Source organism: Pan troglodytes, chromosome 12 (genome assembly GCF_028858775.2).
Source record: "Pan troglodytes isolate AG18354 chromosome 12, NHGRI_mPanTro3-v2.0_pri, whole genome shotgun sequence".
Lineage (NCBI taxonomy): Eukaryota > Metazoa > Chordata > Mammalia > Primates > Hominidae > Pan > Pan troglodytes.
The window spans coordinates 107,473,394-107,486,557 of NC_072410.2; the positions used below are offsets into that span (position 1 = coordinate 107,473,394).

The 13,164-nt window shown below is 34.7% G+C and overlaps 1 protein-coding gene across 9 annotated transcripts in view; it reads left to right on the forward strand.

The window, feature by feature from the left end:
- NBAS (NBAS subunit of NRZ tethering complex) overlaps positions 1–13,164 on the forward strand; it is a 393,028-nt gene that overhangs the window by 165,994 nt on the left and 213,870 nt on the right. For all 9 annotated transcript variants that reach the window (XR_010149189.1, XM_001161679.8, XM_009442024.5 and 6 more), the window contains 2 exons: positions 271–333; positions 2,398–2,520. Coding sequence is in view for 8 of the 9 variants with exons in the window: in XM_001161679.8 (XP_001161679.4) it covers positions 271–333; positions 2,398–2,520 (186 nt within the window). In the remaining variant the exon portion in view is untranslated. The remainder of the gene's footprint in view (positions 1–270; positions 334–2,397; positions 2,521–13,164) is intronic.

Consider the following 13,164-nt stretch of genomic DNA (forward strand, 5'->3'; position numbering starts at 1 on the left):
ATTTTTTTACCTTTAAGCACAACTGAACCAAAAGTACCCTAGAAAATAGTTGTTCATATCTGACTAATCTGTAACAGAGAATATTGTTCTACTCTAGCATTTCTTACATAATTCTCTTGAATCATTAATAATGCTGAATGAATTTAGATAATATTGTTATACATTACATATAAAAGAAACATCTTTTTTTCACTTCATTAAGTTTTGTATTTTATTTAAAAAGCTAATACTAAACTTAAGGGCTTTTTTTTTCTTCTTTTAATTTATTAGTGATAAGACAGAGGCAACCACAAAGCTTCATGACATGGTAGACCAACTGGAACAAATTCTCAGGTGAGAAAAATGACAGTTTTTTTTTTTGCTCCATGCTTATTAAGGGAATTTGTCCAAGAAATGTCACATTAAGTCTGCCTGTGAGTCATCGTTTCTACTTTAACCTCATTTTTGTTTGATTGTCTTGGGAGTGAATTTTCTCAACAACAAATACACTGCACCCCTATTGTAGTGGAGTAATAGAATAATAACATGGTCTTTGAAAACCTACGTTCAAATTTAGACCTTGCCACTTACTAGTCGTGTGATCTTTGGGCCTAGGGTTTTCTTAGGTATAATATCTAACTCACAAAATTGTGGAATCAATATTAGATTAAGCATTTAAAGTGCCTCCTACATAGTAGGCACATAAGAAATGTTAGTTCCTGCAGCAATTATTGCATCTTTATCAGCAGACAATGTTTATTACACTAACTTCCCTTTTTAGGGCATAATACATTGAATTGACTATTTGTATTATGTCAAACTGCATTAGAACCCTCATGCAACACTGGAGGAATATTCTCTACTGTTGTAATAAAATGTTAAACTATCTCTTCTGGAGATTGAAATCATCTTAATTTCCCATGTAGAAAGTCTGATATTTTTACTAATATTTACTTTTATGTTTATATAAATATGCACATTTAACTTTAAGTATTGTATTAAAAGTAAAATTTTAAGAATAATAAACTCTGGTCTTCCAATATATAATTGTAGAAATTTATGGCTAATAACATTACTTTACTAATAGTAGTATGTATGATAATTTGGAGTCCACTGATTAGAAATCGTATTCAAATTAATGGACTTTAGTGTAAAAATATTTCAAGTTGCCTTTAAGGGAACAGAATGTTTTTGTGCACCGTAATATGTGAGTTTAATAGAGAATTAACTCTTCAGTTTCCTGAAGACCTGTGTTTATTATTACCTAGCTTGATTCCTGTTATTCTGTGTTCTGAAAGTTATACAGTTGTATTTCTTGAAAAATGTTTACAAAATCAGCTTTTCCTATTATAGGTTGGCTTGTGCCTGCCATCCCCACTACCTTCCTAACACATTCAGTTTAGTTTGACTAAGACTTGTTGGGTTGAGTCAATGTAAATTCATTCTCTACAAATCTGCATAGTTACCTTTATTTCTCTAGTAAAATTGAGAAGAGATAGCTCAAAGAGATACGGTGAAATAAACGTAATTTATTTCATCACATGTCTGGTTGTAACCATGGGTGGTCCTGGTAGTTTTATTATGCCATCAGTACCTCAGGGAAACACTTAACACCCTACAGGTTTCTGGATGATGTTTAGGTTTCACTATTTAGCTTAATTTACTGTGCTTTCAAAATAAGAGCTTTGTATCCTGTTCCACCTGATAGCCCCAGACACTTGATAAATGTTTTAGTATACATAATGCCAGGCGACTTTACTGATGAAACCTATATTCTGAAGAGTTACTGGATTCGATCCAGTAACTCTATTCAGTCCTGTAGTAGTCAGTTCATAAATGTGAGATTTTGTGAGTCAAATCAAGTATTTATATGATGTTGATGATTATGGAATGGGATATCTCAAGAAGATTCTTATGAGACAGAGAGAATTTTTGACATATCTTGTATATTTATAAAATGGATTCTTGACAGAGAATGAGCCTGATGATTTCCAGTCGTCTAACTCTAACATTCTTGGTTTATTGCTTTTCTAGTAGTCTTGCCTATAACAGCCTATAACAGAATACTCAATAGGATTAATAAGAGTTAAAACTGTACTGAAAGTATAGATTTGGCTTATTTTACTGACAGGTGCTGTGGCAAAAAGATTTTTGAGATAAAGATAGGTCATGCTTTCTTTTAGTATGCTACTTAGCCCAACTACATTCTAATAAAAGTCAATGAGAAAGGTAAGATTTGTTTAATTATTCGATTTTTTTTCTCTTTTGCTGATAATCAACATTATATGTAAAATTGGATTACACTATGGGATAATTTTTTTTTAATACTAAACACTGAAGGGCTACCTCTATGCCTAAGATTCTTAGACTCTTTTTGTTTGGTAGCAAGACATTAAATAATTCTTTTTTCACTTACAGTGTGTCAGAGCTTTTGGAAAAACATGGACTCGAGAAACCAATTTCATTTGTTAAAAACACTCAATCTAGCTCGGAAGAGGCACGCAAGCTGATGGTTAGATTGACGAGGCACACTGGCCGGAAGTGAGTAATAAAATTAATTGATACTTGGGTCAATTAATTTTAAATATTTTTAAAAGTATTTCTCTTTTTCTGACAACCTCATTGTGTTATAACTAATAATAAACTGCACATATTTAAAGTGTAAGTATAATTTGATAAGTTTTGATATGTGTGTATAGCCATGGGAAACCATCATTATGATTAAGATAATAAACACATCCAGTACCCCTGAAAGTTTTTTGATTACTCCTTTAGAATCCTTTCTCTCTTGCTTTTCTTTATCGTGCTGCCTTCTCCTCATCAGGGCTACCACTAATCTATTTTCTTTACTTTTGTATATTACTTTGCATTTCCTAGAATTTTATAGAAATCAATCACACAGTGTAACTTTTTTGTTTGTGTGTTTGTTTGGCTTTCACTCAGTATAATTATTTTTTGATTCATCCATGTTGTGTCATGAATCAGTAGTTTATTTCTTTTTGTTTGCTGAATGGTATTTCATTGTATGGATTTTTCACACCCTGTTTACCACTTCTCTGTCCGTGGACATTTGGGTTATTTTGAGTTTTGGCTTTTACAAATAAAGTTGCTATGACTTTTCATATGCAAGTGTTTGTGTAGACATACGCTTTCATTTCTCTCAGACAAATACCTAAGGATGAAATGGGAGGATCATTTAGTTAACTTTCAAAAACTGCCCAACTTGTTTTTTAAAGGATTTGTACTGTTTTACTTTCCTACCACTCTTGTAGGAGAGTTACAGTTGCTGCATCCTACACTGATTGCTCTTCTATATCCTCATCAATATTTGGTGTGGTCAGTGCTTATTTGCTATCTGTATATTTTCTTTACCTGTCCTTAAAACTGAGTAATTTTTCTTTTTATTGAGTTGTGGGAGTTTTCTTATATATTCTAGATATAAGTCCTTTTATTAGATATATGCTTTGTGAAGATTTTCTCCCATTTGTGCCCTGTCTTTTCATTATCTTACCTTTCTGTTTTGAAGAGTATGCTTTTTAAAAATTCGCCTTTTAATCAATTTGTACTTTTTTATTGCTTTGCCACAATGTTTTTCTCCCCCCTTTGTTAGCAAAGTTTTGGTTTTACATTTTCCATTTAGACCCATGAACCATTCTATGAGTCCATTTTTGTTTATTGTTCAAAGTATGGGTCAAAAAACTTTTTGTGTCTAATTCTTCCTCACCATTTGTTAAAAAGCCATCCTTTCTCTACTGAATTACCTTTGCAGTTTTCTTGAAATCTGTTGTCTGTGTAAATGGGGGCCTCGTTTTTCATATTTTGTTCCATTGATCCATTTATTTATCTTTCTTCCCATACCATGCTGTGTTAATTATTGCAGATTTCTATTAAATATTGAAATTAGGTAACATTAGTCTCCCAGCTTTGTTTTTTTTCCCCCAAAGTTGTTTTGTTTATTATAGGGCCTTTGCAGTTCCATATGCATTTTAGAATAAGCTTACCAATTTCTTCATTTGGAATTTTGATAAGGATTGCATCAAATCTGTAGGTCAATTTGGAGAGTGTTGCTATCCTAAATCAATATTAAGTCTTCCAATCCATGAACACTGGATGTCTTTCCGTTTACTTAGTTCTTCTTTAATTTCTTTAAATAATCTTGTAGTTTTCAGTGTACTATTCTTGCATTTATTTTGTTAAATTATTCTTAAGTATTTTATTCTTGTTTGGTCCTATTGTAAAGGGAATTGCTTTCTTAATTTCATCTTCAGATTGTTCCTTCCTAATGCGTAGAAATACAGTTGATTCTTCAGTTTATTGGTCTTATGTCCTCTACCTTTTCTGGGCTTACTTATTAGCTCTAATAGTTTTTCTTTGCAGACTTCGTGGGATTTCCTATATAAAAGATTACACTATCACAGGAAGGTAGATCTTCCTGTGATAGTGTTTCTTTACCTCTACAATGTGAGTTTCTAGCAAGATACTTTCTCCTCTCCAAGCTTTTTTTTTTTGTTGTCATGTAATTTACTTTTATGTATGTTAAAAACCCCACTTTGCATTGTATTATTATTTGCAAGCAGTAAACTATTTTTTAAAGTGATGTAAATAATGTGAAAAATGTGTTGCATGTTTATGCATGTAGTTACCATTTCTGGCACTTTTTATTGTTTATGTAGACTTATGTTTCCATCTGGTTGCATTTTCTTTTTGTCTGGAAGGCTTCTTTTAATTTTTTTTTTTGTAGTGCTAGGATGCCAGTGATTCATTTGTACATCTTTGTTTGTTTAAAAAAGTCTTTATTTCACATTTTTCTCTGAAGGATATATTCACTTGGTATATAAGGATATATTCACTTCCAATGTGACAGTTTTTTTTTTTTTTTTTGGTATGCTACGGTACAGAAATTGCTCCACTGTCTCCTAGCATGCATTTTTTTCCAAAGAGAACTCTGCTGTCAGAGTTAATCTATTTCTGATGTGTTTCTCATATTTTTTAAATTGCTATTGTGAATGTCTCTTTTTGACATCAGTTTCAAATTTAATTTCATGGTGTATTTTTCTTTATAAAGCATCTTGGATCTTGGATCTTGGGTCTTTGGGTTTATAGTTTCCATCCAACTTGGAAAATTTTTGCATATTTCTTCTCCTTTATCTTCTGCTCCTCTCCTTTTGGGACTCCAATTATACATCTCTTAGGACCTTTCAGGTTGCCTTATGGCTCATCAATACTGTGTTACTTGTTTATTTGTTTTAATATTCTTAGGTATTTTTGTTTCATTTTGGATAATTTCTATCGCTGTTTTTTAAAGTCCACTAAATCTTTTTTTCTCTCATGTCTCATCAATTTGTACATTCATTACGTTTTTCATTAAGAGTTTTTTTTTAAATCTCTAAGAGTTCAATTTTGGTTTTTATTAAACTTTCATGCCTCATTAACTTTTTGAACATACGTTAAACGTGATAATGCATTTTAAAACACTCTTGTCTGTTTTTCTAACACCAGCGTTTGCTTTTTCTAACATTTATCTTCTTTTTAAAAGCATCTTTCTAACATCTGTGATACCCATCTAATATCTGGATAGGTTTTGAATAATTTTTTCTTCATTATCTGTCATATTTTTCATGTCTTTCAATGCAAAATAATTTTTTTTTTGAGATGGAATCTTGCTCTGTCGCCCAGGCCAGAGTGCAGTGGTGCAATCTCGGCTCACTGCAACCCCCACCTCCAGGGTTCAAGTGATTCTCCTGTCTCAGCCTCCCGAGTAGCTAGGATTACAGGCACGCTGCATGCCCAGCTAATTTTTGTATTTTTAGTAGAGACGGGGTTTCACCATGTTGGTCAGACTGGTCTCAAACTCCTGACCTGGTGATCCACCTGCCTCGGCCTTCCAAAGTGCTGGGATTACAGGCATGAGCCACTACGCCTGGCCGCAAAATAATTTTATTGAATACTAGACATTATGAATTTTTCCTTCTTGTATGCTATCATATTTTTGTATTTTTATAAATTTTCTTTTTTAAAAAATTAAGTCTTATTTTATATATTTAAAGTATACAACACCAAGTGATGGGATACATATAAATAGTAAAAAGGTTACTATGGTGAAACAAATTAACATTCATCATCTCACATGGTTATCTATTTTATTTTGTTTGTTTGTGTGGCAGGAGCAGCTAAAATCTACTCTTTTAGCGTGATCCCATATACAGGACAATTTTATTACGTATAGTTCTCATGGTGTACAGTAGACCTCTAGGCTTGTTCATGTACATATCTGCTACTTTGTATCCTCTAATCTGCATCTCCTTATTTGTCCCCTCCAACCCTTTATAGTAACCACTGTTTTGGTGTCTATTTCTTTATATTTGATTTTTAAAAATTTTACATGTAAGTGAAAACATGCAATATTTTTCTGTGTCTCATTTATTTCACTTAGCATAAGTATTCTTGTACTTTTTTCTGGGACATGGTTAATTTACTTGCAAACAGTTTAATCTTTTTGCTTTTTGCAGTTGAGATGGAGGAAGAGCTCCTTCTAGGGCTAATTATTCCCCATAACTGAGCTAAGACTCTGCTTAATGCCTGTGTGTCTTGAGGTTTTCCAGCATGTGTGAGCTTGACATGTTTTCTTTTTCCCCTTTTCTTTTCCTAGCCTCAGGCAGTTTTATCGTAGGCGTTTATGGCTTCTACTTGTCTGAATATTCGTGGGGACCCTTCGCAGATCTTGGGAATTTCTTCCAGTTCTGCTGTGTCTTCCCTGGTGCTTCATCCTGCATGTGCTTTATCTGCTTTGGTTTCTCTGGAATTTCAGTTCTGTCTTCTCAATGCAGGGACTCCACAAGTCTCTGCTTAGATTGATCCTTTCTTGTGCTGTGGCCTGGAATCTTTCTCAAGGCAGTAAACTGGGGTAGTCTTAAGAGTCATCTCAGCAGTGAGCCATGATCGTGCCACTGCACTCCAGTCTGGGTGACAGAGTGAGACCTTGTCTCAAACAACAACAACAAAAAAGACTTGTTTTTATCTCTCAGGGATCACTGTCTTTCATTGCCTGATGTCCAGTATTTTTGCATATTTTTACTTGTTTCAGCCTGGAGATTTAAGTCATTTCCTTTTGCTTAATCTTTTCTGAATGTGAACATCCCTTTGGAAGTTCCCCCTTAATCCATGTCTTTCATGTCTTCTAAATTCCTGTAAGGAAGTCATATTAGGAAATTATCTTGACTCGGGAGTCAGATGACTTGGGTTCTGGTTCTAACTCCGCAGTATACCATCAACTCTTTTTTATAAAAAAGATGTTTACTGCTTCATACATTTTTATAAAATGATCATACCATACCCATGTAGCCAGCAATTAAATGAAGAAATAGTGCATTATTCTTCTGTCAATATGGGCTTCCCTGAGGCTAAGATTAGAGTGTAAGTTGTTTGTTTGGAAGGTAATTCTAGCCTCACATCAGTAGGAGAATGGGGAACTGATAAAGGAAAGAAAAGGGAGCCGATACTGGTTGTATTACATAAGCGGGTTTTCCACTGTGGACTAGGGCTCAGTATTGCTGGGGTCATCTGGGAGTTGGAGAACTACTCATCTACCCTCTCGTGGCTATCATTGTTTGAGAGCTGGTCTGACGAGTGTTAACTCCCTTACACTTCCAGCATAACTAAGGATGCCATTTGGCAGTGGAAGTCCTCAGACAGAAGTCTGGTTGCTAAAGTAGGATGCTATCCATGTGTATAAAAAGCTCACAGCAGTGAGAACTGAGTGTATATATATATATATGGATTGTTTGTGCTGTAAGTTACCCCCTTCAAAACACTAAAACACTATAGATTAACTTTGCCTCTTTTTTTTACTTTATATAAATGGAATTATATAGTATATACATTTGTATGTAGCTTCTTTCTCTCGACGTTATGTTTGTGAGATTCCTCTGTATTGTTGGTATAACATTAGTTTGTTCATTCTCAATGTTGCGAAGTATTCCATTTTGTGAACGTAACTCATTATTTATACATTCTCTGTTGATGGACATTTGAATTGTTTCTTAGTTTCTCCTGTAATTAATACTACTGCTATGAATACATTTGTACTTATCTGTCTTCTGGTGTACATATTTCTGTCCTTCACTTGAATATCTACCTAGGAGTGGAATTGCTGAGTCATAGGATGTACCTGAGTTCAACTTTAGAAGATTCTGCCAAACAGTTTTTCAAAATGGTTGTACTGTGTATATTTCTGTCAGCAATGTGTAAGAGTTATGTCACTCCACTATGTCACAAATACCTGATACTGATTTTCTTTTCTCCCATTTTAACCATTTAGATGGGTATATAGTAGCATTTCATTGTCTTTTTAAAATATGCATTTTTTTTTAATATGCATTTCTTACATGACTAGTGAAGTGGAAAACATTATAAGGGTATCAACACATTAAATACCTAAGAATAAATCTAACATGTGCAGGACTAATGAAGTGGAAAACTTTATAATAGTATCAAAACATTAAATACCTAAGAATAACTCTAACATGAGATATGCAAAAGTATCTATATGAAAATTATGAAACATTGTTGAGATCCATTAAAGATCTGAAGAAATGGAGGAATACCTCATGTTTATAGATTGGAAGAATCAATAGTGGAAAGGTGTCAATTCTTCTCACTCATCTCTTTTTTTCCTGCATTCCCAATAAAAATTCCAGCAAATGTATATATTCATTTGAGAGTTGCACAAGTATAGAATCTTTGATTAAAAACATTATGTCAGGTACATAGTTGATGCTCAGAAAATATTTACTGTGTTGCTTAATAAAGATTTGGTGAATGGGCCAGGCACAGTGGCTCATGCCTGTAATCCCAGCACTTTGGGAGGCGGAGGCGGGCAGATCGCTTTGAGTTTAGCAGTTCAAGACCAGCCCAGGCAACATGGCAAAACCCTGTTTTTACAAAAAACAAACAAATATTAGCTGGGTGTGGTTGCTTAGGCTTGTAGTCCCAGCTACTAGGGAGGCTGAGGCTGGAGAATCGCTTGAGCCCAGGAAGTGGAGGTTGCATTGAGCCGAGATCTTGCTACTGCACTCCAGCCTGGGCAACAGAGTAAGACACTGTCTTAAAAAAAAAAAAATTCCAGATGAATGACTTATTCATTTTTTAATATGTGTTGCTTAAAACACTGATAATTTTTAGCTACTCATTTCAAAGGAATAAGTGAGAATAAGTGAGTGAAAAGATAATGACATTTTAAAAATCTGGAAAAACTTTGTTTCATTTTGTCTCTTTCTATATTGTCATCATTTAAAGTAGAACATCTAATGAAATTAGAAATTTTGCTAAGTTCTTTGGAAGTTCATTTAGAGCCAGTTACAATAGAGACAGGAAAACTGAACAATTAATATTCATACATTCATTACACCTGTAATCCCAGCACTTTGGGAGGCCGAGGTGGGCGGATCACAAGGTCAGGAGATGGAGACCATTCTGGCTAACATGGTGAAACCCTGTCTGTACTAAAAATACAAAAAATTAGCCAGGCGTGGTAGCAGGTGCCTATAGTCCCAGCTACTTGGGAGGCTGAGGCAGGAGAATGGCGTGAACCCAGGAGGCAGAGCTTGCAATGAGCTGAGATTGCACCACTGCACTCCAGCCTGGGCGACTCCTTCAAAAAAAAAAATTAATACTTTATAATTGTGCATTTATTTATGAATTGTTATTTACATTATTTAATGAATATTTTATTATGGATTTTGACATACTTTGTGTCAGTATTATACTTGATGTCTGGCTTACAAAGAAAAAGATATCGTACCTCCCTGGTCCAGAGGGGGATACACTCAATTAATATGAAGAGAATATTTATAAAGGCTATGAAGGCCATGAGAGAACTAACAGATTACTCTGTAGAAAAATTGGCAACATAGTACATCCAATATATATTTAAAAAAAGAAAAGAAAAATTGGCAACAGAGTTGAAAGACATTTCAATTAGATGATATCCAAATGGTCAATAAAGAAACTAACAACTTTTTGACCTAGTAGTCATTTAGTTTATGCATAAAATAAAGGGTAACTATGACTTGGAGGTGCTTGCCAGACATTAGGTGGAGATGCTCCTATGAAGGTGGACATGAAGATCAGCAGAGAAGTCCGAACTGGAGTTATGGATTTGAGAGTGATCCCCATGTGTGTATGGGACAGTTAAATTCCAGATCTGTAGGGAGACTACGTAAAAATGTAAAGAAGGCTGGGAAAAAAAGCCACCCCAAGCACTAATCCTGAAGGAGTAGAATTAAGCAAAGGCAACTTTTCAAGAACTTTTAAAACATATTTTGTTTACCTAAATTTTAGGATTTAGAGATTCAGGTTAACCCAACTATCAAAGTAAAAATAAAATCCAGCAGTAAAAACACACTATTGTATATTCCTTCCTATCTTTTAAGAGCTGGTTCCAACACATCTTCCAGGAAACCTTGTTTGACTCCTCCAAGCTTAATTGAATTCTCCTTCCTAGAAATTCCTAAGCGTTTTGTATCTACCTCTCTGACTGTCTCTTGCAGCTATATGGTGTTACACTGCAACTATACTACAGTCATTAACACATGTGCCTTAAGTTCCCTTCTAGATCATAATTTCTCCAGTGCAAGTGTTATAGCCACCATACACCTCAGTTAGGAACTTACATATCAATGGCCCTCTCTGGTAATTTAGATAGCTTTGACTATTTAAATGCCTTAAGATTTCTTTATAGCTACAAGTGGATGGCCAGTATTTCCAAGATCATGCTGATTTTACTCTAAAATCTACTTTTCAGCAGGAAAGCATTGCAATTGCTGCTAGATTACCTACCACCCCATCTCCCACACCCCCCCAAATTAGTTCCCTAAATACTTACGGAGTCCCTGAAGTTAATTTCTACTCATGGTAATCTATTTACTGTGAATATGTAAGAGAATGTGATGCCTGTTTTCACAGTAGTTGACCTGAAATTAATCTTAATTATTTTATGCATATTTCCATGGCTTGGCCTTCACTACCCATAGAATATTCTTATACATATTCTAAAGGGTGGCAGATGTCAGCAAATCTTCACAAATGCAAGTTTTACGAACTTGAGTACACTACTATTTCTCCCTGGGAAATCCACATCTATTCCAAAGCTGCAACTAATGCATTCGTGTTCAGGATCTGACTGTTAATTTGCAAACCTCTTGGTTTCTTCAAGTTCTGCTCTTGATTCTTATTTACTGAATATATTCTTAAAAAGGCCATTGTAAGTAATGCATAGTAGTTTATTTTTATTAGAACCTGTACTTACGGCTAGCCATGTGCGAGAAAACATTAGTACCATCTGCCCCAGTGTTGATGGCTTCCAGAAGAACAGCTGGGCTGTAAGAAATTGAATTCAGCTAGACAGTGCCTAGATCTGATTTTATCAAGTGTGTGCAAGATGGACACTCACTTCAGCAAACATTCTGCTACTTCTCTGCCTGTAAGCAATCTGAAAGAGCCCTCCAGTTTTTTGAAGGCTAAAGAGTTAATGTACCCAGGTCAAACAAATGGAAACAGTATATGGATTGTCCTGAAATACTTGAAATATATCAGTTTGTTTTGTGTATTTGTGTGCTGGAAGAAAAAAAGTGTTCTCTTATGCCTAATTGCATGTGGAACAAGAGTAATTGTTCCTTTTGTATAATAAATATTAAATGCATAGGCAAATGAAGCATGTGCTTATTAAAAATTTTTGGAGAAAAAAATTTTAAAGACTGTATTTTTTGCTGTAATTATCCCAAATATATACTTTCTCTATAGCAATAACTACTAAACACATACAATCTATCTGCCCTGTTTTTAATGCATAGTGTTTGGAAATAGTGATGATTTTTAAAGGCATTGTAAAAGATAAAAAATAAAAAGATGCATGAAAAAGAAACATCGTCTAGTTGGTATTTGACCAATTTAAAACAAAAACCTGCTCTTCTTGAATAATGATATTCATGATTATGTAGAATGCCAAGACTAGAAAGTAAACATAAATGGTGATTCCAAACTCATGTGTATTTAACTAAGATGAACTTTGGAGAGAGGCAGAGAGAATTACAGTATATTGTCTCTCCTACTAGAAACAATATTAGAATCATATACGTGACTTAAAAAATAAAAAAACAAGATGTATTTGTAATTTCAGATTCATTCATTCACATTTGTTGAATGTTTACCAGAAAAATGGGGGGGGGGTCGTTTCATATATTTTAGTATAAGTTAATCTTTATGCTATACAAAAAGGGAATCTAAAGTTCAGAGAGATTAGAAAATTTATTCAAATCCATGGGTAATTTAGCTTATTCTTATATTTAGGAGCATCTTGCTTCAATGCCTGTGTTTTGTCAAAATTAATCTCATTTATTGCTTATCACTGAGGTGAGCTTCCAGAGAGGAAAGTGAAAGTCAAGAATATTAAATGACTTGCTCACAATCACACAACCAATTTGTGACTATGGGTGAATTTGGGAACAAAACCCTTTCCCCTGCTATGGGAGAATCTGACCATTAATTTCCTAGCTCTGTAACTCTGTAAATCAATATAAAGTGGTTTTTAATCAACCAGATTATAGAGGCCTCACTACTTAGATAAAACAGATCCCTGATTGGTAAATTGCCTCTGGCCTGGAGGAACTGTAAATGAACTGGAAATACCTGATAGGGGCTTTATGCTTTGGGCTTTCCTGAGTGTGTTGCAAGAGATGTTGACTGTTTTAGGACATGAAGCTTCTTCCTAAGCCGGACACAGCAATGCCAGCAACTACTCTCTGAGGCTCTGGCTTCTTGTAGTGGGGCGGTCACCTGAGAAGATAACTCCTGGAGTGCTCTGTGAGTTGCTTTGTGGACTGCTGCCAGTAGTCTCACTGTAAGAAGCAACTGATGCTGCCCTGCTGGTGAGCCGCGATTCTTGTCCCCCAGACTGATGGCAAATGTGGCCTGCGGTTGTCCTATGGATGTGAATGTTCAGTTGAAGTCAAGAAGACTCCTCGACAGGGATTGCTGAGTGATGAAGATGGAATTTGAAACCAACCTCTGTCATCAAGCTATATCATAGCTGCTTTATCTTGCAGTGGTTCATTTTACCTTAGAAACTCACAGCTTCTTTACCTTTACTGTAATTACCATTCAATTCCATTCCAGCCTGTGTCTGCTCAG